The 26536-nt window shown below is 57.3% G+C and overlaps 1 protein-coding gene across 3 annotated transcripts; it reads left to right on the top strand.

Annotated features, from left to right (window-relative positions):
- Positions 1 to 5386: 5386 nt before the first annotated feature.
- On the top strand, positions 5387 to 15944 carry PHF24 (PHD finger protein 24). 3 transcript variants are annotated; one of them, XM_086867072.1, is made up of 10 exons: positions 5497 to 5885; positions 6754 to 6815; positions 7005 to 7031; positions 10808 to 11180; positions 12260 to 12445; positions 12928 to 13006; positions 13112 to 13314; positions 13611 to 13777; positions 14001 to 14102; positions 14202 to 15944. In XM_086867072.1, the coding sequence occupies exons 4-10, from the start codon at positions 10812 to 10814 to the stop codon at positions 14296 to 14298; spliced, it is 1203 nt and encodes a 400-aa protein (XP_086723198.1). In that variant the 5' UTR covers positions 5497 to 5885; positions 6754 to 6815; positions 7005 to 7031; positions 10808 to 10811; the 3' UTR covers positions 14299 to 15944. The 3 variants fall into 3 exon arrangements, with proteins under 3 accessions (XP_086723197.1, XP_086723196.1, XP_086723198.1); XM_086867071.1 differs by lacking the exons at positions 6754 to 6815; positions 7005 to 7031 and adding an exon at positions 9054 to 9149 and having other exon boundaries at positions 5387 to 5885; XM_086867070.1 differs by lacking the exons at positions 6754 to 6815; positions 7005 to 7031 and having other exon boundaries at positions 5412 to 5885.
- The last annotated feature ends 10592 nt before the right edge of the window (positions 15945 to 26536 follow it).

Here is a 26536-nt window from a genome sequence, read left to right as displayed (position 1 = left end):
CAGCCAGGCTGCTGGCTGGGCAGCAGGAAGGGCTGGCATTCCTGTGGGGCTGAGTGCATGTCCTGCAAGGTGCTGTGGGGTTACAAACCCAAACCCTGCACCCATCCGCAGTCCAAACCCAGCACTCCCCCCACCAACACAGTCCTGATCCTTCTCCCTATTCCCAGGGGTCATCCTTCTCTCCAGAGCCCACCAGTGTCCTGGGGACAAGTCTGCAGCAGTCTTCACTTTTTGACTACACCCATGTCCCTGCTTAGGGAAGGAGGGTCCCTGGAGACTCGTGGGGTCAGACTCAAATTTTCTGGGACTTACAAGTGGGGCAGAGCGGGTAAGCCGGGTGGGATGCCCTCTGTCTGGGAGCTGGCTGGAGTGGTCCTGTGGAGAGGGTCATTTAGCTGATGCCTGCAAGACTACTCCTAGATTAGAGAGCTCTAAATTGCTCAGCTATTATCTGTCCAGCGGGAGCACCCTCATCTCATCAGGGCCATGCTTGGCAAGCCTCCGGCTGCAGGAGCAGGATCAAAAGGCCCATGACTCCCTGCCCCAGCTGCTCTGCAGGGACCTGCCACTCCAAGGAAGGGCATCCCAGGATAAGCACAAGCTTGGGGAACACCTTCCTGCAGATCCAAGTCCTGGAGTACATCCTCTGGGCAAAATGGGTTGCTGGCTTCCTCCCAACTCCTTCATGTCCCTGCTTCCCTCACCCCTGAACCTTCCCCCCAGCTCATCATGGGGCATTTTGGCACTCAGACAGCCAGACCTTTCTCTGTACTCCCTCCCCAGGTCCTAGCAGTTGTCTACATCAGCTTTTCTCCCTTACCATGGGGATGAAGGCAGCTTATGGAGGAGCAATGTGGGAAAATGACTGCACAAGGGAACAGGGTACTGAGCACCTCACACTCTTTCCAAGGCTTCTCAGAGCCAGGTCCTGTAGGATAAGGGAACAGCCAAACTGTGTCAGCAGGACTACAGCATGGAGCAGAGAGTAGCATGCAGCTCTGGAAGTGGAAGTGGACAAGTGAGAGGATAGATTATCTGAACCTCGGCTGGATCTTCTCTTTCCAGCATCTGGAGAGGCTGGTAGGATGCATTGCCTGCTCATAGATGCATGTCCAGCAGATCTGGGGCTGCTATGGCTCAGCCCAGCAGATGTGGAGATGTGGCAGTGAGGTAGTAATGGCAGCACAGATGAGGATGAGAAGGAAGCAGCACTCAATTCTGTACCAAGTCAGGCTCTGGAAGGAACTAAAAGCACCTTGGGAATCACAATGTGCTCATGCTCCAGGAGAGATTGTTGGATCAGGCTGGAGTGGGACCTCAGACCTCCAGCTGGACAAAGGAGGGGTTCCTCCTATCCACACAAAGTGGTCCCTGGCCATGCCACAGCTGGAACTGTGCTGTGAATCCAGACAGACCTTGATTGCAAACTCCCCAGTCCTCCGTGACTGACAAAAGATCGACAAGTTGTACTGCAGGCTTTTGTATTGGGGTTTTTTTGAGTACCACAAAAGCTGTTGGGGGGAGTTGGGGAGGTGGAGGGGTGCAAAACCAGCAAAAACCAACAAAATGAGCAAAACCAGCCTCTGCACCCTGCCAGTGTAAACAGGACTGCTCAGAAATGCTGTTCAGCAAAAGCTCTGTATTCTGGGATGGGAGGGAAAAACTCAGAGCACAAGAGCTCGGTGCCACAGCCGCGAGGCACACAGCCAGCATCCGCAGCGTCTTAACCTACTTTGGGTTTGCTACTGTGTGGCTGCTGATGGGGGCCAAAGGAAGGGCTGCACCCATGTTGGCTACCATCTGGCAGCTCCTGCTTAGGGCACTCCGGCTACTGAGGTCCAGGAAAAGCCAGGATGATCCCTGTCCCCACCACCATCCCAAAAAACACAGCAGGATGAATGCAGGGAGTGGGAACCATGGAGCAGTCACCACCCCATCACCAATTTGTAGTGGCAATGGCACTGCAGCCTCACACACACACACACATACACACACACCTGGTGGGTGGGGGACATTGGTGGGGACAGGACTGGGAGAGGGAAGATATCAGAGCAGCCTAGGATTCTCCAGGATCCAGCTCCCCAAGGCAAGCAGGTTTAAACCTTTGGGGTAGGTGGCACAGGGCTACAGCTCCCCTCCACCCTCAGGTTTGAGCTGCAGGGAGCTGGAGGCTGTGGGGGTCGATGGCTGAGCTGTCAGAGTGTGGGACAACCAGAGGACAGCTCCATCAATGTAGGGAGTGAAGGGCAGTGTCGATGATCTGGCCTTGATGTGGGAACATGATGGACAGCCATCAGCCCCTGACTGATGACCAGGAGGGGTGGAGGCCACCAATGAACCTGTGTGAATGTCCAGGGGCAGGGATGTGATGTCCAGTGGACATGAAGGATAGCCATCGGCAGGTGGCCTTGGGAGGTGCTGTCTGCAGCCAGCACCAGGAGGTTTCCTGTTTGGTTGCCAGTGGAGAGCGGGATCATGCCTGCAACCAGGAGTAAGACCCTGAGCTCCTTCCTCTGCATGGACCCCACACATATGGGGGGCACGGGCTGTGGAGGGAGCCAGGCATGGTCTGCCTCACAAGTTTGCTCTTGCACCGTTTATTCCAGGTGATGGGAGACGCTCTGCCATTCTCTGCCTGCAGTCTGACACGGCAGCCCATCAGGCAGCCAGTTTTTATCCGATTTCATGCTGATTTTGGTATCATCCTTCCCTCCTGAAACAGCTGCCACGAGGCGAGTCGGTGCCTCTCCGAACCCTCCCTGCAGCGCATCAACACTATTATCTCCATCAGCCAAACTTGCAATCTCCTGAAAAAAGATACCTCGCTATTTTGACAAGTTCTCTTTTCCATCACCCCCCGCCGGCTGGCAGGAACGCCGGCTCGCGCAGGCGCGCCGGGGCTGCTGCTCCTGCCAAAACTTGGGGTCCCCCTCCCTGCCTGCCTGCCTCCCTCCCTCCATCCAGGGGCAGCCCGGTCCCCGCGGGGTGCCGGCAGCCCGGGGGCCGGGCGGGCGGAGGCAGGCAGGGAGCGGCGGGGCAGCGCGGCGCTCCCAGCCGCAGATGGTGAGCCCACACGCCGCGCCGCCGCAGCAGCCAGTGACCTACACGCGGGCGTCATGCGAGATTTGGGAGCGGGGAGAGGAGCTGACGAAAATGCACATTCCCGCTGCAGCTCAGCTCTCACCTCCGCCCCTGCAGCCCTCCTCCAGCAGACCGGCGCTGCCGGCTCCCTGTCAGGAGCTTCCCCAGCCTGTTGCCGGTTGCGCCGCTCCAGTGAGCAGCCAACCACGCTGTGGCTTATCAGAGAGGACAGGGGACTGTGTCCTCCTCCTCCCCAAAGGGTGCGAGACGATCCTTAATCTGGCACAGGGTGTCCTTGCAGAAGAGGATGTGGGCTGTAGCTTTCGTTTTGGGGGACAGCGCACCTGCCTACAGCAGGATCCCCAAGGCCTTTGGCAACTAGAGCAGGAGCGGGGCTGGAGCTCCTCCTTGCCTCCGCTTTTCCAGGAAACACTCGGCCCCGGGACTGCCAGGGCACAGCCCTCACCACAGAGGCACTAAAAGCTTTCACAGCCTGCCCACACACTCCTCTCCAGTCCTCTGGGGCCAAGGTTCGTCTATGAAGATGTTTCCCGCAGGCTTCCCTTACAGCTGGCATCCACTTTCTCCACCCCATGGCCATCCCAACAGGTTTCCACCACGCTCCCCAGGCCAAATAATGCAAAATGTGATTCACCCTGGTTTCCACCACGCTCCCCAGGCCAAATAATGCAAAATGTGATTCACCCTAAAAGGAAGCATTCCTGAGGAGGGATGAAGCACAGAGAGGCACCTTGGGCCAGGGCAGGGCACCCAGAGGCTCCACTAAGGCTCCTGCAGCTGATGGAGTGAAGCAAGACAGGACCTGACATCCACAAGCAGAAAACAGATAAATCCTGTCTCCAGCCTGGCTCTGTGCATCCCCAGCCATGGGGAAGGGAGCCACAGACCGGCTCAGATCCCAGCACAGCACCCAGATGCTGCCTTTCCCAGCCTCTGGATCTGTTTGCAGATGACATGAGCTGAAAATGTTCTCAGCTGACTCCCAGGTGAGCCGTGGGAAGGGTCTGTAATGAAGCTGTGAGGATTTGAGGGATCAGTGTCAGTGCCCATGCATCTAGGATGGGCTGGCACAGGATGTGGAATAGCAGTCAAGGGTCAGGAACCATCCTGGCACCAGCATGTGGCACAAGCATGTGGAACCTGGTCCCGTCGGGGCTGCCTTGTCCCAGTGATCTGCTCCTGGGGATGCAGAGCACTCCAGGGCTGTTGGATGCTGCATTCTTCAGGGTGAAGAAGATCTCAGGCATGGTGCTGGCCATCTTCCAGAAGCCACAAAGCTTCAGTTGTCAAATGGTTCTTAATCCCAGGTCTCCCACTCCATGCTCTCCGCCCTCTCTGTATGGGAAAGGTGACATCCCTGTCTCTCCACTGCTGCTCACTGCTGTCCTGTTCTGTGGGGCTGGCAGACCTGGAGCCTGATAGGATCTGCCCTACAGTAGAGGGCAGGGGGCTGGCAGGGCTAGGATGTCAGGCTGGGATGAGGGGTTCTCCCCAGGCAGTGTCCTGGGGACAGTGCAGTGGGGCTGAGCAGAGCTTCCCTATGCCCTAGAAAGAACAGGACTGCTGTGTCCAGCTTGACCAAGGAGCCGGGCAACCCTGCAGCATCCCCACTGCCCCAGCCCCTCTGCTCTCACCTTCAGCACAAATCCCAAGCCTGCATGGAAGCTGCTCCTAGGGGGGCTGAGGGTCTATTTCACTCTAAATCATCCCCATGTAGACCTGTCTATTCCTCAGGGGGATAGCACAGCCCCTTACCAGCAGCATCGCCTTCCAGTAAGGTGTAAGGGGGCCGAGTGACCATCTCCACCAGGCTGATGTGGGGCAGCTGGGGATACATGTGGACCAGATACTCTGCCTTCAGAGGTGCTGCATTAGAACTGTGCCTTTGTCTCCCCACCAGCATCCTCCCTCCTGGCCATCATCTCCTTCAAACCCCCCATGAGCCCCCAACCCTGCTGGTGTCCACCCAGGTGATATATCAAGTCCTGGGGACTAGAAAAACAAAACCCCTGGATTTTGCATTGATCTGGGCACTCGGGACTGCACATAGCCAGCAGCCACTGTGCCCCTGCTGCACCATAGTGTGGGAAGGACAGCCTGCCTGCAACACTGACCAGCAGGCAATGGGTTAAAGCAGGTGCAGGTAGCCTCTGGCTGGGGCACTGCTCTGGGGAAGACCCCACAGCGGGGGCAGATGAGACCTTTGCTCATCCTTGGATGCAGTCCCACCTCTGTAATCCTTGAGGTTTTTTTCTGAGAAAGGCGGTTCAACCCAGGGGGCCAAAGGAGATGCAGGGAAAGCTTTTATTGGTATCTTCCAGCACACGTCAGCCCGGTTAAAAAAAATCTTCGCTTCTCGGAGAGCTTTTTAACACGGCTCGGGCAGCAATTGGTACAGGGACAGCAAACCAGGCTGCATCTGCTCAGCCCCAGTCACAAGCTCCCTGCTTCCTCTGAGAGAGAGAGAGAGAGAGAGAGAGAGAGAGTGTGTGAGTGTGTGTGTGTGTGTGTGAGTGTGTGTGTGTGTGTGTGTGTGTGCGCGCTAGACACAGGCATCCGCTCCCAGCATCTCCTGCCTCCTGCATCCTCCAGCAGCAAGTGCAGGGCTCTGGCTTCCCGGGTACCACCCTCGCCGCTCCATCCCCTGACTGGGGTTTGCACGCGGGGCACGGCATGCGGTGAGCACCCGCGGCTGGAGAGGGGCTCGTGGCCAGAAGCAGCGGCAATGGACATCGTGTGGACTGCTGTCTAGGGCTCGTGTTCCCAGACCAACCCCGATCCTGGTAAGTGGGGTATTTTTGCCATTGTGGGTGCTTTGCTGGGTGCGTAGCTTGGGCTGTCCACACATTGTGTCACCCTTCGGTGGGTGTCCCCGGGATCCTGCTGCTGGGGAGAGTGATGAGAGCTCCTGGGATGGGATGCCTGGGAGTGGGGATGAGGATGGGGTGAGAGGGTCCTGCCCAGGCATTGGGGTCCTCTGTGGGTAGTGGGGAGAGGGGCTGGGGAGGGAGAAGAGAAGGGGAAGTGCAGAGCTGGGCAGGAACTGTGTCTGCTGCAGAGGAAGGGACTCTGCTGTCACGGCATTTTCATCCCCCTCTGGGATGAAAGAGTGCGACACACCTATAAAATCTGTCATAGCGCGGCAGGACGGGCAACCTGATCCAGCAGGGAGAACAGCCACCGGCTTGGTGTCCCCAAGACTGGGACACAGCCCCCTCCCCCCTGGCCAACATCCCCACTGGACTCCCACAGCCCTGCAGAGGGTGGGAGGGTACCATCAGCCACGGATCTCCCTGCCCCATGGCAAATGGATCACCTCACAGCAGCAGCCCCAGCAGTGCCACAGTTCCAGCATGTGCTGTCTGCCCGGGAGAGGGGACAAGGGGATGCTGCCAGACCCCCGTGGCCATCTGCAGCCAGCTCAAGGAGGTGGAATGCTATGCCCTCTGAGCAGAGCCTGCTGCCTTTGCAGCCTGGTCCCCCTCACCCCTGGCAGGGTGTGCAGAGCTGTGCCAGAGCCATGGCAGAGCCATGGCAGCTCCTCCCAGCCCTGCTTCATGCCCTTCAGCCAGAGCCCTGGGACCAGGCTGCCATAGCCTCTGAGATCCTAGAGTTCTCCTCCCTGTTGGTACCTCACCCCTCTGCCCCCAGGGTCCCTAATGCTGCTCGAAGTAAGGCACAGCACTGCCAGACGAAAGACCCAGCAGCCTGTGGTGAGGGCAGGGAGGAGGCCTGGCCCCCTGGCAGCCTGTGGGGACCAGGCGCATCCTTACCCCTGATCTGGGAGCCTGCTCCTGGCACCTGAGGGGGTTCTGCACAGCCCTGACGCATCCCCTTGGCAGGGGGTGCTGTGGACCCTGCTCAAGGGTCCAAGCATCCGCTGACCCTTCATTTGCTGGCAGGGCCTTTCACCGAGGACACACTGTGGGGTAGGTAACAGTCAGTGCTACAGACCCTGTGGCTCCATGCCCCCATCTCCCCAGGCCATCACTTCACACCACAACAGCTCACCCTGAGAAGCACCCATCCCACAGCCCCAGCTGCCACAGAGACCACCCCACTCCCCCAGCTGCTGCAACATCCCCGCACCCAACACCACCACCCACCCCATGCCCACAGCCTCTGCACCACCCTCTGTGGGCCGTAACACCCACCCTGCACTGCCAGCCACGCCGTAGCACATCCACCCCAAAACACATCCACCCCTCGCACCTCTTCCACCCTGTAACACACCCAATCCTAACAAACACCCCCCCCCCATGCTGCTCCCCGATGCATCCTTCCTGCACTCCCAGCCACCACACCGCCCCAGCTGCGCCACGCTACGCCCACCTGTGTGTCACCCGCCACCCCACACCCACCACTAACCTGGCACCCCGTAACCCCAGCACAAGCCACGTGTGCTCTGCCATGGCAGAGAGATTTTGCAGCCATGCAGGGACCACTGGCTCTGTTTGCATCCAGATGCTCTGCCCTGTTTCCTTCTCCTGGGGTGCCTCCATGCTAGCCACCAGCTCTCTCCCCATTACCACCTAACACAGGCTTAATCCTCACTCCAGCTACACCAGCCTTGCCTTCATGCCTCAGTTTCTGCCACACAGAGAGAGGAGTGTGAAGCTGGGAAAGATGTGTCCATGGGTACTAAGAGGATGAAGTGTTTTCTGGCTCAGTGTTTTGCTGCAGGAATGAAGCAGCAAGGAGCAAATCCGGAAGAGAAGAGTGAGGGGAATAGGTGTTGCCCAAGGATCAGGGCAGGGGTGCAGAGGTCTGGGGGCAAGGGAAGGGAAGGGGTTGGGAAGTTTCCCACCACCCACTGTGACAGCCCCCGGTGCTGGCAGGGCTCGGTGGAGCCGGGTGTTTGCAGGCAGCTCCTGCCTGTGCCCAGATTTAGCTCCTCTGTGGGGGCGACCTAAAAATAGCCCCGCAGTGCAACCTGGCAGCAAGGTCGAGGCCCCCGCACCTCTTAGGTCACGATGAGACAGGTGGTGGTTCTGTATGCCTCGGGGGTGGACACAAATAGCACTGGAGACACCTTCCCCCAAGGACATGTGGGGACACAGGGGCTGCTCGGGTGTCTGGGCTGCTGTGAGGCAAGACTGCCCCTGGTCCTCCCTCCCCAGGAGAAGGAGGGCTCCCAAAGTCTGGCAGGACCCCAAGTCATCCCAGGTTCTATGTGTGGGTGAAGTCCCATCCCACAATGCCTGGCAGGGCATGGGGCACGGGCAAAAAGGGGTCTGGAGAGTGTAGAGTAAGTTTGGGGTATCTGGGGAGCAGTGGGGCCTGTGGAAAGGCAGTGGAGTCTGGAGACTGAGCTCAGGATGAAGCCGTTCAGCCCTGGATGTGCAGGCGGGGTCCAGGTGTGCAGCACTAGCGGGGGCAGGGAGGCCAGCAGAGCTGAGAATAGACACAAGTCGTGATAGAAGTGACACTGTCCAGGCCCCAGGCACACAGTAGACAGTGGCAGAAGGCACTCAGGGTAGGCTTGGGAGAGGACGGGAAACGGAGGCGGGCTGGGATCTTGCAGCAGCAGCAGCACAGTGCAGGTGGGTGACAATGACATGAACACACAGGGGAGCCATATTTGGGGGGGGGGGAATACGGCAAGTCCACACACCAGGCACCCTTCTATTGCCTGGGCTGCCCCAAGGCTCTGCAGGGTGGGTGGGTTTGGGGCACCCAGAGCTCAGCAGCACCGTGGGGAGAAGCTGCCAGCACGCTGGGATGAGGAGCACCAGTGCGGGTAACAGGGAGACTGGCGTGCTGTGGGCCACACACCTCTTTTCACTCTTCTCTGAGAGCCTATCCCCTCTGGACCCTCTCCTCCCTGCTTCTACCCATACCTTGGGCAGGACTAGGCCTGGATCTGGCCGAGGCTCGGTGGTGCAGGGACCCTACAAAGGCAGATCTTGGGGGGGATTTCCCTGTGACTTCTCCGACTCTCTCGCTCGCAGGCAGAGCTGCAATGCTGCCCAGCAGCAGAGCTGATCCTGACCACGGCAGACGTGATCCTGAGCCAGCCAGGCAGAGGGTGGTGGCACGGCGAGGAGGTAGAAACACCCAGGTGTTTTCCTTCCCACTGGCACAGCCGCAGAGATGCTGTTGCTGTGGCTTGGACACGTGCCTCCAGCTCTGCCCCGCTCCCACCTTTGCAAAGCCCCAGGAGCTGAAGAATGCCGGGCACCAGCTCTGAGCCAGGCACTGCGGCCACCAGGTGCAAATACCCCAGCCCACACACGCGCACGCTGCTGGGACCCCCACACGCAGGACAGGGCCCACACGTGTTGCATTCCCGGCGGAGCGCGTGGGAATCTGCAGGCAGATGGTCCCGCGGTGGTGGGGAGAGGCTGGGAAATCACATGCGTGTGCACGCAGTGGTGTTTGCCGCCTGCCAGCATGCTCTGCTCCGCTCCGCTCGGCCCTGCTGCTGCGGGGTACCTGTAATTACCCTGACCAGGCTCCCTGCCACAGCAGTGCCCACGGTGTCGAGTCCTCCCGCCGGCAGTGAGATCCCAGCGGTGTGCACGCGTGCTGCTAATTATCCTGCTACCTGGGGACTTCCCTGCCAAGGCTGGCGGGGCGGGAGATTGCTGCTCCAATCTCCCTGCTTTGCCTCCTGGTCCCTGGGCACCAGCTGGAAGTGCCTCTTTGCTGCAGCACAGAATTAGGGAATAATTAAGGCTGGAAAAGACCTCTAAGATCATTGACTCCAACCATTAACCCAACACTGCTAAGGCCACCAGTAAACCACATCCCTAAGTGCCATGTCTACGCTGTTTTTAAACACTTCCAGACATGGTGATTCCACCGCTGCCCTGGGCAGTGTCTTCCACAGTGCAAACCCCAGCATGGCACGGGGGAAGCCCATGGACCCATGTGGGGTGGTCCTGTGCCCCACGATGCTGGAGGCCAAATTCTGCTTCTCCTCAGCTTCAGCTGACACCCAGTGAGACAGGGTCCAGCTTGTTATTACTGCTGCTCTTGGCCTCCCCACTTTATTCTAAAGTGATCTTCCCTTGGTACTGAAGCTAAGCATCCTTCTTGGCACCCATGTGCCCCCCATCCCATACATTGCCCCACTACCCTCTTGCACCCTCACACTCCTCCTCATGGCTGGCCCAGCCTCCCCACATGGCTCCTTGCAGGATGCAGGGTGCCAAATGATCACAGAAGACACACACACACACAAGCAGGTGAGTGCAAGAAAGGCAGCTGAGTGAAGAGGAATTTAAAGAAGGTGAGGGTTCAGCTGTCACCTAGTCTTGGGCAGAGATGCAGGGAGGACATCTTTCACCCTTGACTGACCACAGAGGCTGTCTTCAAGGCAGAAAGGAGATGCACACAAGGAGAAGGGTTACAGCTGGTCCTAGTCCCTCTGGGTTTTACTGATCTGGAATGGGAAGGGCATGGATGTGTTTCTTGTTAAGCTGGAGTTGATAGAGCAAGGGTGGGGAGGCACCCCCAAACCATCTCCCTGCCTTCTGTCTCATTCCCCCACCCACTCAGACCCTCCACGGACAGGAATCCATCTCCCCACAGCCACCATCATGACCCCGGCGTCAGTTTGTCACAAAGGCTCCATTTCTCCCTGCCTTGAGCTGCTCCTCATGCGGCTGGGGGAAAACTCCTGCTTGCTCCTCAGCTGGGGGAAAACCACCGGGACACCCTTTTGGGGGTCAGGGACATAGCACCTTCCTTCCCACCGCAGAGCCATGGGGGTGCTGATGTCCAGGAGGCAGACGGTGGAGAGGGTGCAGAAGGTCAGCTTGGCCGTGTCAGCCTTCAAGGATGGGCTGCGGGAGCAGCCATCGACACGGCGTCGGGCGGAGGCGGGGACCGCACGCCAGGGGACGCTGGAGCAGGAGGTGCAGGAGGGAGAGGAGGAAGCGCTGGCAGGACCTTCCCAGCCGGAGGAGAGCAGTGCCAGCAAGGCAGCCTGGGAGCGGCTGCGGGATGGCCGGGGCGTGGAGCCAGAGGAGTTTGACCGGGCCAACAGGTTCACACCACCAGCCTTCATCCGGCCCAAGAGGGAGCTCCACGATGATGAGCCCCCGGACATCAGCCTGGAGCAGAGGGAGCAGGTGAGCTGATGGAACCACAGAGACAGCGTGGAGGGATGGGGACAGGGCTGGGGGTGCAGAGCGCTGTGCAAGCACTTGAGTGTCTGCCAAGCAGCGATAGTCTCGCAAAGCCCTATGGAGGTGGCTCAGTGGGGTAGGTTGCCAGTGGCCAGGCTGGACAGGTGGAGGTGCCATACTGGGAGGGGGGTGCAACTGTTCAGACATGCCCTGGAGGGACCCTGGAGTGTCTTGAAAAGGAGAAGTCACTGCTGGGCACAGGCAGCTCTTGGTCTGGGGAAGAGAGGACAATTTGACCTACATATTAATCCACCTACAGTCAACCAGCATGCAACCCAATCCATCCCTCCATACCTGCAACCCCTAAATCCCTGCTCATCTACAACCCAACAGCTTATCCACCCGTTCCCTCCATCCTACAACCCACCCATCCACACCCTTACCCATACAGCCACCCACCCAACAAGCCTACACCCCAGCCCACCTACAGCCTTATATAGCACCATAAAGACATAGAACATTCTGAGTTGGAAGGGATCCACAAGGATTATTGAAGTCCAGCTCCTGACCATGCACAGATACCCCAAGAATCACACCATGTGCCTGAGAGTATTGTCCAGGCTTTGTGTTGTGAGCACTGCCCTGGGGCAGTGTCCAGTGTCCAACCATACCCTGAGCCTAAATTACTCAGGGTACCTAGATAATATGCCCAGGTTAGTATCTCCTTAGAAATGGAAATGGAAATGTGTGGAAAACCTTACATCTTATCCATGGACACTTAGAACCCTAAAGGCCAGACAATGTATCTCCCTACAGTCCAGCCACACACACACTCCACACTGCAGAGAACCTACAACTCTGCAGCACCACCCACCATTCATCCCCAAAAACACACCCCCATCCTCTAACTTGACCAGCCATGTCCCTTACAACGCCCTCTTACCATGCCAGCCCCACATATTCCCATCTTCCCGTCCTCTCTGCCCCTCAGCATCCACCCCCACCTGCAAAGCACTGCCCAGATCGAGAAGCCAAGACCCTGCCCACACTGCTCTGCTGAGCATCTGCCCATCCCTCCCCAGATCCTGAATGATGAGATGTGTGAGATCTGCGAGGTGTGGACAGCCGAGAGCCTCTTCCCCTGCCGCATCTGCCACCGGGTGTACCACGACGGCTGCCTGCGCCGCATGGGATACCTGCAGAAGGACAGCGCCGTGGAGGTGACAGAGACGGCGCACACCGAGACCGGCTGGAGCTGCTACTACTGCGTGAGTGCCTGGAGTGGGGACACCAGGCTGCTGCTGGGTGGTGGGTGCTCCCCAGGGAACTGTGCCCCACATGGACATGAGCAGGGTTCTACCTCACAGCCTGGTGTGGGGCAATGTGGGACGTGCTGCCCTCCAGGTCCCACCACTCACCTTGGCCTAATGGGATTGTCAGAAACAGGGGACAGTGACCCTTTGCCACCTCCCCACCCCTGCAGCCAGCTCCCCAGGACCTTGGTGGGGGATGCAAATGTGACGTCGTGGGCACATGAGATACTGAATGTAGCAGCAGAGATGTGCAGTAGCAGAACTAGAATGGGCAAACCATGGAGGTGCGGAGCTATCCCAGTGCATCCCACTGTGTCCCTTGGGATCACAGCATCTCTCTGATTGTCCCCTCAAGAGATCCTGGTGCTGCCATGCAGAGATGTGCTCCCTCCACCCCATGTCTTTGTCTCATGGCTCCTCTCTGCCTCCCACCCCAGGACAACCTCAATCTGTTGCTGACAGAGGAAGAGATGTACAGCCTGATGGAGACCCTGAGGAACTGCAAGATCATTCCAGGTGTGTACCCTCCATGTGGCAGGTCCCAGATGGCTGCAGGAAGCAGCTGGGGAGGGTGGTCCCCCCTCCTTTCTGGGCACAGCACAGCCAATCTGTCCCCTGCAGAGAGCTGCCTGACCCTGGATGACTTCCTGCACTACAAACACCAAGTGCACAAGCAGCAGTTTGAGCGGACCATGCCCGAGGCACAGGAGGAGCAGGCAGCCCTGCAGTTCAATGCCCTGGACCCCGACAAGAAGGGGCACATCGAGTGGCAGGACTTCCTCTCCCATGAGTCCATCCAGCTGCTGCAGAAAATACGGCCGCAGGTATGGTTGTGGCATCCAGGGCTGGCTACCATGGCCAGCAGTGGTGGCAGTGGCACCTGGGTCCAGCACCCACAGCCACAGCACCCAAGGTCAGTGCCCGTGACTAGCACCCATGGTCATGGCACCCAAAGCTGGCCCTTACAGCTGATGCCCATGGCTGTGGCACCTGGGGCTGACTCCCATGGCCAGCATCCCTGGCCATGGCACTCAGGGTGGAGACCCCTACAGCTTTGGGAATATAAGGAGGGAGGTTCCCATGAAATGAGTTCTCCACCTTTGCTTCTCTGACCTCCTAGAATGCCCTTCTGCGGTTGCTGACACCCAAGGAGCGGGAGCGAGCACGGACAGCTTTCCTGGCCCTGGACCAGGACAATGACGGCTTCATTGGGGAGGCTGAGTGCCGCCAGGCCCGGCACACCTGGTTTCGCAAGCACCAAAAGGAGATGCTGTCCTGCAATGTCAGGTGAGGGGGTACCCAGCGCGGTGTAGGGGTGATATCCCAGACAGAGCTCCCAACACAGTCCCAACACCTAGCAAAGGGGCTCAGCACACAAATGCCACCCCTTCTTGCCACCTACTCCTCCACGGCCTCTCAGCCCTGTGCACCCTCTTCCCCCACCACCACCATCTGGGGTACAAGGAGCGGGGAGGAGCGGGGATGAAGAGCATCCTCCTTCCTGCCACAGCATCAGCCATGTGGGACCCATATCAGAAGGCAGCCCCGCCAGCAGCAGGAACGGCAAGAGCCCAGAGAAGATCCTGCCAGCCGCAAAGCAGGAGGAGACCAGGTAAAGCAGGGATGGTTAGGGAGGTGGTAGACACCCCCATTTTGGGGGGAGACTCTGGGGAAGCAGTGCTGTGTCCAGTGACCCCACGTCTGCCCACAGGAGCATCGACTGGCCCGGATTCCTGCGGGAGAACGTTGCCTACATCCTGGCCGCACGCCCCAACAGCGCAGCCCTGCACCTGCAGCCCCTCGCCTAGATCCGGCCGCGCCTTGAGGGCGCGGTGCCACGCCCGCCATGGTGACCTGCCCCACCCTCCCCCATGGGCACAGCTGAGCGCCGATTGGCTGGAGGTGAAGTGGCCATGGCTGCCCTCTGCCCTGCTTCCCCCTTGGATTGGTTGTGAAGAGGATGTTTGCCAGGCTCTAATTGGCTGAGGGAGCAGGAGTGGCTCTCGGGTCTCTGATTGGTGTGGGAAGCAGGGCGGGGCAGGGCGTGTCCCCACTGTCCTCGGAGCCCTGCAGGGACCACGGTGGGGAAGGGTGCCCCACTGTGCCCGGGGTCACCATGGGGCACAAGGGGCAGGGAACATGCTGCCCCCATGATCCCTGTCCTCACAGCACGCAGGCATCTGCAGACAGAGCAGAGTCTGCTCTGCGTACTTGTGGGGTGACAGCGGAACCCAGAGCACCCATGTGCCCCCAGCCTCCCACAGCGCCATGGGACAGCACGGCTGAGCCTCTGCGTGCCACAGGCAGCACCCACAGGTCTGCAGCAAGCAGCATCTCAGCTCATCAGCGTGGTGGATCCTCAGGGGATGTGGCTGACTCCTTTTGGGGTCTTTCACATCCCTGCCCTACTCCAACAGGGGTTGGAGCCCAGTAGGTCCATTCTTGCATGCACAACTCATGGCTGTGTCTGGGAGACCATTCCCTGGCATGGCTCAACCCTTCCCTGCTGGTGACCAACTATTTAATCCCAACAGTGATGGTGTAGGAAGGAGCACTGGTAACAGAAAGCATCGGATGGATGGGAAGGCAAGGTCAGATGTAGGGGAACCCCCCCTCTCCAAGCATCTGATCTTGCCAGCAGCACTCCCCTGCATTCCTAATCCCCTCCTGTACCCCTGGTTCCAAGGGATGCTTTTCATTTGCTTGCCGTTCCAGTCCCACACCAGCCCTGTTCAGTCGCCCTCTCTACCCACCACATCAAGTGGGCAGCCTTGCCTCACTGGGAGCATTAGCGCTTATGGTAAGGAGGAGGAGGCAGAGCCCAGAGGCCCCCAGGTGTCAGCTGCAGGGATGAAGCATTGCCTGTTGGCAGCCCTATGGTAGATAGATGCACTCAGCCCACAGATGAAGGAGCAAGAAGCCCGGAAAACTTGCCCCAGAAACACACCAGGAGTTGGGATGCCAACTTGCCAGGTCCCATGGCAGCCCCAGCAGCTGCTCCTGCCCCTCTAATCCCTTTCCTGCAGCACCCTCAGCCTCTCCCTGCCTGGCATGCCATGGGTCAGCCAGGAGGCCCCGAGGCGTATACAGACCAGGGCTGCACTTGCAGCCACCTGGTCACTCCCTCATCTTCATCCCCAATGCCCTGTGGGCATCATCCCGGTCAGCCCCCTTCCCCCAGCCAGGGCACAGTAACCCTCTCCAGGGTCTCCCCTACTGCAAGACCAGGAGGCGCACCAGTGCCACGACATCTTCCTCTACCACCCTGGCGTGCCAGGCCAATGGGGATATTTTGGATGCCAGGTCCGAGATGTGGCCAGAGCGTCAATGGGGATATTTCGGATGCCAGGTCCAAGATGTGGCCAGAGCCATGGCGAGGAGGCGGCCGTGGGTGCATGGGTTGCAACTCCCTATCTGTATTGAGATACATTCATTAAACAGCTGTGTCCAGCTAGCTTCAGTCTGGTGTGCTTACAGGTCTTGTGGCTTCTCTGCAGGCATTTCTGGGGACCCACAGCTTCCTATTGTTTCAAATCCCCAGACTCAGGTCACTGTCCTATCACATAAGCTTGGCCTGCTGTCTCCTGAGTATCCCACAGCAGCAACAGGGGGCAGCCAGCATGTGCACCCAGGACCAAGCAAACCCGGGGTGCTCCACATCTTCCCAGGAAAGCAGACAGTAAGGAGAGTGCCTGGCTGACCATGGAACCCCAGCCACTGCAGTAACAGGGCCACCCCTTCACTGGGATGAGTGTGCTCCCTGCCTTCAGAGACACTGGATGATGAGAACAGAGCTCTGAGCACTGGAGACAGCTGGATGCTGGGAGCAGGCTGTCTGCAGTGAAATCACCCCACAGAGACACCGAGGTTCCCCAGGAGAGTGATCCCCATGGGTGGAATGCTCCAGCTAACCACATCCACAGAGCTCCTAGGAAAAGCTGCAGCTATTGCTGGCAGCGCATGGCCTGTGGGAACCAGGCTGCTAGTAAAGGGGACTCACCAGCCTGGAGGGCACTTTCCTTGCACAGTGCCCTTGCTGCCGCTGGGAGAGGAATGGGATTTGAGAAGAGGATCTGGGAGGGAATTAGGAGGGGGGATGCTGCCTTGGTAGCATCTGTTCAGTCTTTAGGGCCACAGAGCTTGCTGCCAAAAGCTTGACTTGGACCTTTGAGCTCACTCCCACGGTCACAGTGGGATACCATTGTGTACAAACCACAGCAGGGGTGTCCAGCTCATCCACAGAGAAAATCCAGCAAGCATTTCAGGCTCTGAGAGCCAGATAAGCCTTAAAATTAGCTGTGTCACTTGGGAGAGGCATTCATCACCTTGGGAAGAGGATGGACATTTGCAGGAAGGGAGCTGACGGTGGTTTCGAGCCCGATGATGCCATGTCATGGGTTGGTGATGATGTGGGCTCTGCCAATAGAGGGAAGACCAGGGAAGCCCTCACATGGTGAGATGATGTTAAATCACTGTGTTATTGCTCCGTCTGCTGGAAATGAAGAGCAAGCAAGTACAGAACAAAGGCTTGAGAAGCCTGGGAGTGGGGCACCCACTTCCAGGACTCCAGAGCCATACCCCCAAACCCTACCCAGGATTCAGACTGAAAGGGTAGAACTTTACGGGTCCTACTCCAACACCACTTTTGCACCCAGCTCTTCACCTGGGGAACAGGACACAAGAGCTCTCCCAGCCCCAGCCTACCCTGTTGCTCCCTGCAGCAGCCTGGCACCCCTGCCAGGACACACAGCTGGCTGCTGTCCCCAGAAAGCTGGATAACAAGGGCCACAAGTGGCCATGGTGGCCTGTGTCCTGCAGGGCTGTGCTGTCACCACTGCAGCACCAGCTTCACAACTCCGTCACAGCTACAGATCCCCACTGAGTGACCACCACGCTCAGAGTGTGCCCCAGCCATGTCTCCACAGAGGCAGCATTGAGGTCTGGGCAGAAGCAGGAGGATGTGGTGAAGGAATGGGAAAGGTGTTGCTGTGGCTCCTCTTTGATGTCACCTGGTCCTTCAAGACTGCTGATTTCTGAGACACTGTCCCAAGAAAGCCTCTGTTGCCTACAGACCACCCTCCCTAATGTTAAGGCAAGCCTGTCTCCACATGCTGGAGAGTATCTTCTGCTGCATTTGATACCAAACCTCCCAAACAACTGAAATCTGGCACAAAGCTCTCTCTGGACACTTTGTGCAATCTGCTCACCTCATGCTGGTGCAAACCTCTCCCCAGGTCTCTCTGAATGCTGGTGCAAACTGAGTGCTGTTGCAAACCTTTCCCTTAAAAGCAGTGCAGACATCCCCATGGTGATCCCAGAGGCTCCAAACCAAAGGATCAGGATGCTCATGTGGGGTTTAAGGCTGGGGCAAGAACCAGCTGCCCAGCCCAACCCTCCCAAACCCTGCTGAAGTGACGGTGTGCAGCTCACATGTCTGCTGTCCCACATCTGTCACTCACCGCCAAGTGCCATGCAGAGGGTGCTGTGCTCCTCATTGGGGAGCTCATTGGGGGTTCCCAGCTCCAGAGCTCCAGTCCAGAATCACCCTGCCTGGAGCCAGGAACAGAGTCTCAGGGTCCTGACGGGCAGCTCTGGCTCCTGCTTTTCACAGCAGGCAGTGGTCAAAGCATGGTCCAGCCTTTAACCCGGTGGTCCTGCTATGTGGGAGAGGACTGGCAGATCCTGCCTGGCTCAGGAGCAGCCCACAGGTGATGGGCTACTGCCCCATGGGAGCCCCAGGAGATGGGGGATAGCAGTGGCTCACTCTATAATGAGGTTGCTCCCTCTGCCAGGCTTCAGGGCTATTGCACAGGGCTGCCATCCCCCCAAAAAACTCTTCTAGTGGGGAAGATGAGTACTTGGTTTTGCACCCCAGGGTGCAGGATAGCACCCCTCTCTGAGCCTGAACACCTCTGCACTTCCCCAGGGCTTCCCTGGACTTGGCCAGGTGCCCTCAGGTTTGGTGTGTTCCAGAGGGGAAGTTGCCACAACGAGCCTCATGCCAAAGCCAGACAAACTTCAGGAAAGCTATGTTGGCATAGAGGGGAGAAGGGTGACCAGAGGGACTCACTGGATAGTGTCACTGTGAGCTCTGTCACTGGCTATCACTGAGGCAAGATGTCAGAGCCCCATCCCACCATTGGACCAGTCAGAGACCTCTGGCAAGAAAAGAGGATTCTCTGGGGAGCATGTGACAGTGACAGCGAAGCCACAGCCTGTGGAAACAGTGACACCCTGATGGCCCCAAACATCCTTCCCCTCCCAGGCCAGAGCAGGAGTGACCATGGAGAAGAGGGGTAAATGATGTTCCCCATTTAGCAACATCACTGCAGATGCAAGCAGGAAAAGGAGGTGGGAAAGGTGAGAGGATTTGGGAGTGCAGCATTGAGATGGGGAGATTGGATTGCCCAGAAGTGATCCCCCCATCCCGAATCAGGGTCCCTAAGGACACCAGGGCTCTCTGGGGACAGCTAAGAGAGGACTGGGGCTGCAGAGGGGCACAAGGGGCTGTAAGAAGTGTAGGTGTTCCCCTTCACAGAGTGGCTGTCACACTATATTAGGAATGGCAAAGCAGACATAGACTATCTAGCTGAGTCTAGATAGTGAGAGCTCTATCTCTCACAAGAGAGCAAATTTTACTATTCCATATCTTCTTTTATAGATAGGTCTGAGAAGGTCCAAGAGGTAAAACTCTCATTGGTCATTAAACCAACACATCACCATTATTGGATAATTAGAAATTACACCCCTTGACCGTTTCTTGCAAGGAGACAACAAGGATCCAAACAACACCTGCCAAGGTAGTTGTGCTTCTCCAAGGACTGTTTGGATTCCTCCTTATGATTTCCCAGGCCAGAGTGAGACTTAGTTTCACACAGGCGCTGTGCTCCTTGCCTGCTTCCAGCATTCCTGAGAGGGGACCACGGGGTGTCGCCCCTGCTCCACGCCGGGAGCCGGCGGTGCTCTCGGGAACCCGCAGAGAGCATGCAGGGAGCAGGGATGGAGGGGTGGAGGGAAGGGGGGACGCAGAGACTCGTTCCATTACCCCGAAATCATTTTGTAGGCTGTTTTGTGATCCCCTTCCCCTCCTGCACCAAACCCAGCTCGGACTCCTACCTCTGCCTCCTTTGATAGCACCTTCCTCCTCCCTGGTTATGTGCCCGTGGCTGGTGAATGGAGGACCAGCACTCCCCTGCCCGGGGAGCTGGGACTGAGCCCGAGCAGCCCCAGGCTCCTGCAGGGATGCTCTCCATTCTCCGCAGCCTCCCGGAGGTGAGAGACCTGGGCCTTAGAGAAGAGGGATTGACTCAGGTCTCCCTCGGGTCTAACATCCCCTCCCCATGAGTTACAAGGGCAGGTGGAGTCCCCTCCTCTCCTTGACCCCTGGCAGGAGCCCTGGGCACCACCTGCTCTGTACAGAGCCACTGCACCCCCCCAAATAGCCGCGGGGTCTGACCACACCCGGCTCTGCAACCTGGCTGGGAAGATCGTTCAAGTGATGGAAATGAAGCCTAGCACTAGGGGTTTGGTGCCACGGGTAAGGACAGAGATACCCACCAGCACCTGCTGGGACCACTCACATGCAGCTCAGATCCACAGGGCAGTCTCGAGGGAGCCGTATGGGACCTGAGTGGGGAAATGACATTCCCTCCCCAGCACGTACCCAGCCTGCTGCCAGCTGTTGGATGAGGTGCCCCAACAGGACACAACCCTACAGGCACTCCAGTATGGGGAGGGTGTGCTCCTCTCCCAGGAAATGTACATGACCTATGCCATCCACAGCAGCCCACACAGGGCCTGTGTGTGGTTTCCAAGCTGCACACTGTGCCACCAGCTCCCACCACCCCCACTTTGCTGGCTTGGTGGCCCTGGCAGAGTGCAGGGCTGCCAGACACTCCCTCTTGTTCCCAGCACACTCTCTCCCACTTTCCCCTGCACAGCACAGCTGTGTGGGGGGACACGAGGTGTCTGCATGGTGCAAAGGGTGCAGAGGAGGCCCTGGGATGGGGGGGGGCACAGCGCAGTGCTGGGCACGGCAAGCATCTTGTTCCCACAGCAGTTTTGCTGTGACTCATCCTGGCAACCCACACAGCACTCAGGCAGGGTGTCCAGGTCCTCTCCTGCCTTGGAGCAAGGCCATGCAGGAGCAATGCACTAACAGCACTGGTTGCCTGCATCCTCATCTCCCTGATCCTACTGCCCTGGCATTACAGTGGGACTGGGAGCTGGCCCCCACCCTGGGCTGCCATGTTCCACTCTGCACCCCAAGCATCTGCTACCAAGCACCAGGGATGGCGTGGCAGAGGCCATTGGCTGCCAAATGAAGCAGAGAGTGAAATTATTTGGGGTACAGCAAAGGGCAGGACCTGCCTTCCCACAGTGTTGCAGCTGACACTGGAACAGCTGCTGATGGCCCCTCTGTACAGCACAGTGGGCAGAGCCATGCGTGTGCCCTAGCATTCCTCCTCGTGCCACATGTGTGATGTGTACCCCAGTATCCCCTCTTCATTTAGGATGTGCCCCTGGCCCATAAGACAACACACATAGTCCTCCCTGCCCACCCTCAAGTCACTTAGGACACTGATAAGAAAGCATCTAATGTGAGAGCTCAATAGGGCCAAGACATACCCTGCTGGCCAGGGAAAGAGGAAGTCAGCCAGAGTACCTGGAAAGCAGGGATTTGGATCTGAGCCACTCCAGAAATGAGCATTGTGCTTGGCACAGGCAGAGGCACCCAGCCCTCAGACGACACAGGGGACACAGAGTTCCATCTGGGGTATCTGCCAGCCCATGCAGCATCAATGGGGCCATTCACTCCCCAGGAGTGGGGCCTGGGGCTCTGGCAACAAGGATGGGAGTAATAAAGGGGGGAGGCACCACGTGTTTGGCATGGAGAACCCCGTGACCCAGCAGGAAAATGATCTGGGGGCTGGAGTGACTGATCCGCGAGGAGCCGCACAGAACTATATCTGTCTTGCTTGGCTGAGTGATGACTCAGGGAAGGACAGGAGAGCAGTCTGCACACCGCCAGGCAGAGGAGGAATTATTTAGGCTAGAGCATGGGGGTGGAGGGATGGGGGCTGGGAGATGGGTGGAAGGAAGGTGGAGGCTAGGTGGGATGCTCTGGCAGTGCTCCCCCTCACTGCCTGAAGGACAACAAGTACTGGTGAGAAACAGCACAGGAGCTGGGGAACTGGAAGCTGCTGGCTTGCTTTTGGGGAACAAATGCTTTCAGCCAAGGGAGTGTCCTGTGCTGGCTCCTACCCTGCAGCCAGGCATTGGCTCGGAGACCAAGCTCGGAGACTGGCTGGAGTCTGTCCAGCACTGCAGGACAGACAACATCCTCCACACATGGGATAACACCCAGCAGCTGCTTGCACAGGATGGGTCCCAGAGGGTGGAGAAATGGTCCACTACATGGCATCTGTTGTGAGCCCCAGCCCACAGCTGTGCTCTCATGTAACCACCTGGCACACAACAAATATTAAAGGAAGGAGAAGGGGATGCAGAGAAAAAGGAGACCATCATCATCCTCTGGGACCAATCCCTCCTCTCAGGAAAGAAGGGACCTCACCAAATAAGCTATTCCCAAAGCCAAAAGGTACCAAATCAATTTTGTGGGGTCATCTAGTGCTTTACGAGCTGGTATCAGGATGAAGAACAAATGAAGTACTCAGTGCCACAACTCAAGCTGATACTTTGATTGGGCCACCCTGCCTCATTCACCTGAGGGTTACCACCCTGCGACCCACTTTGCAAAGATTTTTGCAGCATAGTTGTGGTACAAACACCCCAAGCTGCCACATGAAGCTGTGGGATCCTGCAGGCTGCTGCATGCATTGGGGGCACACCCAAGTGACCTTCGTGCCCTCCAGACCATCCAGTCCAGGAGAATGCTTGCTAGGGAGTATCATTTTTAGCTCAGAAAGTCCCCAACACTTGCAGCCAGGAGTCCCATCAGCTGATCATAATAGGCTACAAGAGCAGGACCACACCCCAGCATGGTGCAGGAAACTGAACTAAGGAAGAGGCTACAACCCAGCATGATTTCATGTCCATATATTCAACAGGGCTTGTCAAATAATCCTAGCTTCTTTATTTGATGACTATATAAATTCAATGGGTGAAACACTACCATGGACATACCAGGCTGCTGTCAGATCATGCTCTCATGCCAGGGGACCACCAGGAAATGCCAGGGGGAGCACTAGGCAATGTTGTAGGAGCACCTGGCAATGCTGAGGGAGCACCAGGCAATGTCAGGTGAGCATCACAAGGCCAGTGACCTGCCAGGACCCAGCCCTAGGGACCTGCACCCATCACACTAACTCCCACAGGCAGCAGCAACTCTGTCACTGCGCAGCACCCTCTGAGATGGTCTGTGCCCAGCATGTCACTAGGCAGGCATGAAGGGATTCAGAAGCCACAGGATCACCCCGGTTTCATCTCCCATCTTCTCGTCTTCAAAGCAACCTGATGTCCTCTTCTAACACCCTCGGCGTAGCCTGGCAACAGCAGTACCAGCATAGAAACAGCTGTACTGGCATGGAAATGGTAGTACTGGCATGGCAACACAGTGGTAGAGAGATAAAAATGTCAGGCAGATCCTCTTTACTGCTTCCCACAGCAACAAAGCTGCCCCATCTCCCTTGGATACCTCCAAAAGGTTCTGGGCACCAGACATGACGAACCCTGCCAGCCTCATCTCCCATCCCCATTGCCCAGCATTGTGTGAGATGAATTGCTGGGTCTCAGCCGAGGTCTCACAGTCCTGGCATGCAGGGAGCCACGGCAGCAGGCAGATGCCCTCGTGGTTCCTACAGGGGTAGAACCATGCCCCCCCTTACCACTTCCAGAGCAAACACGTCGTTTGAGGGGCACAAATTTTTAAGACCTGAGATGACGGTTCCTGTTTTTTTGGCTGCCAACTGCATTTCCCCTGCAGCCAGTCCCTGTATCTGCCGTAGCTGGCCTGTCATTCGGGGATACTCTGCGGTGGGGACATTAGGACTGCCCTTCTCATCCCATCTGGATGAGGGGAAGTCTCCCGGCGGCAGGCAGGGAGGGCAGCCCGAGCATCCCACTCTGCCGGGTAAGGAGATCCGGTGGGGCATCGGAAGTTACACAACCCTGCGCTATGCAGACAAGGCAGCGAGCACTGCGGGGGCGCAAGGCAGCCCCCGCAGTGAATTCCCTGACGTGGCAAACATCTCCCGAAGCCCCCTCCATGCCCACCTGCACACGCAGGCAGGAGCCCACGCACATACGCAGGCAGGAGCCCACACGCCGACACGCCTGCCTCTAAAGGAGGAGCCGAGCCAGAGCCAGAGCTGAAATAGTGAATTGCCTCATTCATTCACCCTCTCCGGAAGCTTTGCCCGTACATGCAAACATACGCGCAGGCAGACATGTGTGGCAGACACGTGCGACCATCCCTACGCCCTTCAGGAATTCCGGCCCCCCCCTCGGCCAGCTTCTTCACAATCCTCTCCAAACTGAAGTATATTCTGCACCTGTGCATGTCCTGCCAGGAAAACTCCAGCTCCACAGGAGGGCAACCATGCTTGGGACAGATTCATGGCATGATGGGGAGTCCCATATTCCCTGGGGGGAAAATGCCCCATCACTTTTTGGTCCCAAATCCAGAAACTTTCATATGGGACATACCTCCGTGGCACACATAAAAGCATTCCCAGCCACATTTGTCCCCATGGTTCAGTGGAGACCCTTCCACAGGGATGCTACTGTAGCAAAAAACCTCACCAGAGCCACACAGGTCATTCTGCCCCAAAAAGCCCGAGATGGACCTGGCAGGAGCTGTACAGGGCCTGGCACACGCATGACATGGGTGTTATATATGTGCATGGCAGGTGTGTGAATGCCCACTGACACATCCACGTGGGATGGGCATGGACAGAAACCTCCATTACTGAGCTGAAAGGTCTGGCCTGGGGTTGTCACTCAGCAAACACTCCCCAGGATGCACAGGCCCACAGGTGTCACAGGTGTCACAGCACACACCAGTGTGCAACCCCTAGGAGATCCAGTCTGTGCCCACACGAGTGTGCACATACCTGGCACACACATGATGCATGATTCATGAGCTCTGCTGACCCAGAACAGCTCACACCCAGGTATGGCCAGGCAGAAGTGAGGCAGAGTCATTCAGTCCCAAGCCTGCCTGTGCCTCTGCACAACCCCACTCTGCTGGCATGTCCTCATGTAACTCCAGCTGAGTGTGGGACAAGCTGCCGCACCAAGCTGGGAGATGGAGCGGATTCAGCTCATTAATTTTCCTAGAATAACTTCAAGTCCCTTGAGGTGCCCAAGAAAACATCCCATCTCCACCTCCCTCACACTCACTCAGCAGCACCAACCTGCAGTGCAGCAGTGGCAGCCACCACAGTGTGTGTGGCATCCATGAGCCCATCATTGTGCCCTGGCATGAGATCCTTTCCTAACCCAGAGCAGGTCACAGATCCTGGCATCCATGATGCTCAGTTGTCATGACAACATGAGTTGTCATGACCCCAGTCCTATTCTCCCTCCCCTCATATAGGAGTGAGACACTGATGTACCCACAGGCACCCCAGGACCTGCAGGACAGGTACCCAGCTCAGTTCCCCCATCTAATTGCACAGACATGTGCCCATATCTTTCTTGGACAGGGAACATTTCCTGTAGTGGGCACTTGTGCTTACCTCAGAGACACACAGGGATTAAGACCCCGCACACCTCAAGGAAGCAAAAGCACCAGCATCTACTGCCCTGTTCCTGCCCACTCCCTCAATGACTGCTCTTCCCATTTGACTTTGAGTATTCATATTTTTCCTCAACCGTATCTAGAATTTGAGACCAGACACAAGGACTTGTATGTGCCCACACTGCTGGTTTGTCCTGACCATGCCTGCTGTCTCCCTTGCTGAACCCTCCTCCTCCACAAACACAGGTCATTCATTCCCATGCCAGCTTGAGCAACATGATAAAGAAGGTGGTTTGCCAAAGAAAAATCCTGTCACCATCATTGTGTGGCAGCAATCCCAGATCCCCTTGGTGCAGCTCAGCCTCTCTCTCCAGGCCCAGTACATTGAACCCTCTGTGGTTTTGTTCCTTTCCAGCAGAAGCAATTTCTCCTCTCCGCCTCCCTCCCACTCCCCATCCTCCGGGCTGTACTTTCAGTGCCACTGCCCTTAATGAAAGTTGAAACAAAGCAGGAAATCAGTTTGGGACTGATTTTCTGAAGCATTAATTCTTCTATCCTGTTCTCATGTGGAGACACTACTGCTCTCCTCATTTACTCTGTAATTACACAGCACTGTAGGTTTTCCCTCTCCTTGATTTCTCTCCCAGAAAATCAGAAGTAAGGGGTTGCAAAGTTTCACTTTCACCCACCATCATCCCTGACCAGGCTTGGATGTATTTTCTCTGTATGTACTTGATACTTGGCTGTATCAGCTTTATTTTGGGGTCCATGTGCCAGGCTGAATCCTCTCTGCAGTTTCCACCATGGGAAATAGGGCATGGCTTTGGGAATGAGAACCCTAGTGCTTCACACACGGGCCACACAACTGGTCAGCTGTGCAGGGTTTCCAGATATCTTTTTATCCCCAGGGATCTGGCCTCTCTGCAGTCCCACTTCACAAGGCTGCTGGAAAGGACTAGCAGGTGCTGGGGAAGGGACAAACCGCTGTCCTGTCCTCAACCTAGGCTGAGAGGAGAATGCACTCTCATCTTCTCACTCTTCTCTCAGGGTGTCTTCTCATTGTCTGTGTTCCAAAGGGGGACAAGCACAGTCCCAGGCTCTGCCACCAAACCTGAGTGATGGAGGTGATGAGCAGGAGCCCCATTCCAAGCTAAGAAAATGTGGAAGGAGCAGGACATCTCAGCAGGTTAGTGGATACCTTCAAGGCCACCTGGACAAGACTAATCTTTCCCCAGGAAGCAGAGCAATCCAACAAAAACACATGCAGAGAGCAGCCATTACAGAAGTGTCTGCCAGGCAGGAGAGGATGACTGTGCTCAGATACCTCATGATAGGCACCCAGG

Source organism: Cyanistes caeruleus, chromosome Z (assembly GCF_971803275.1).
Source record: "Cyanistes caeruleus chromosome Z, bCyaCae1.hap1.1, whole genome shotgun sequence".
Classification (NCBI taxonomy): Eukaryota; Metazoa; Chordata; class Aves; order Passeriformes; family Paridae; genus Cyanistes; species Cyanistes caeruleus.
Note: the sequence above shows the minus strand (reverse complement) of the source record. Positions and strands in the feature narration are given on the sequence as shown.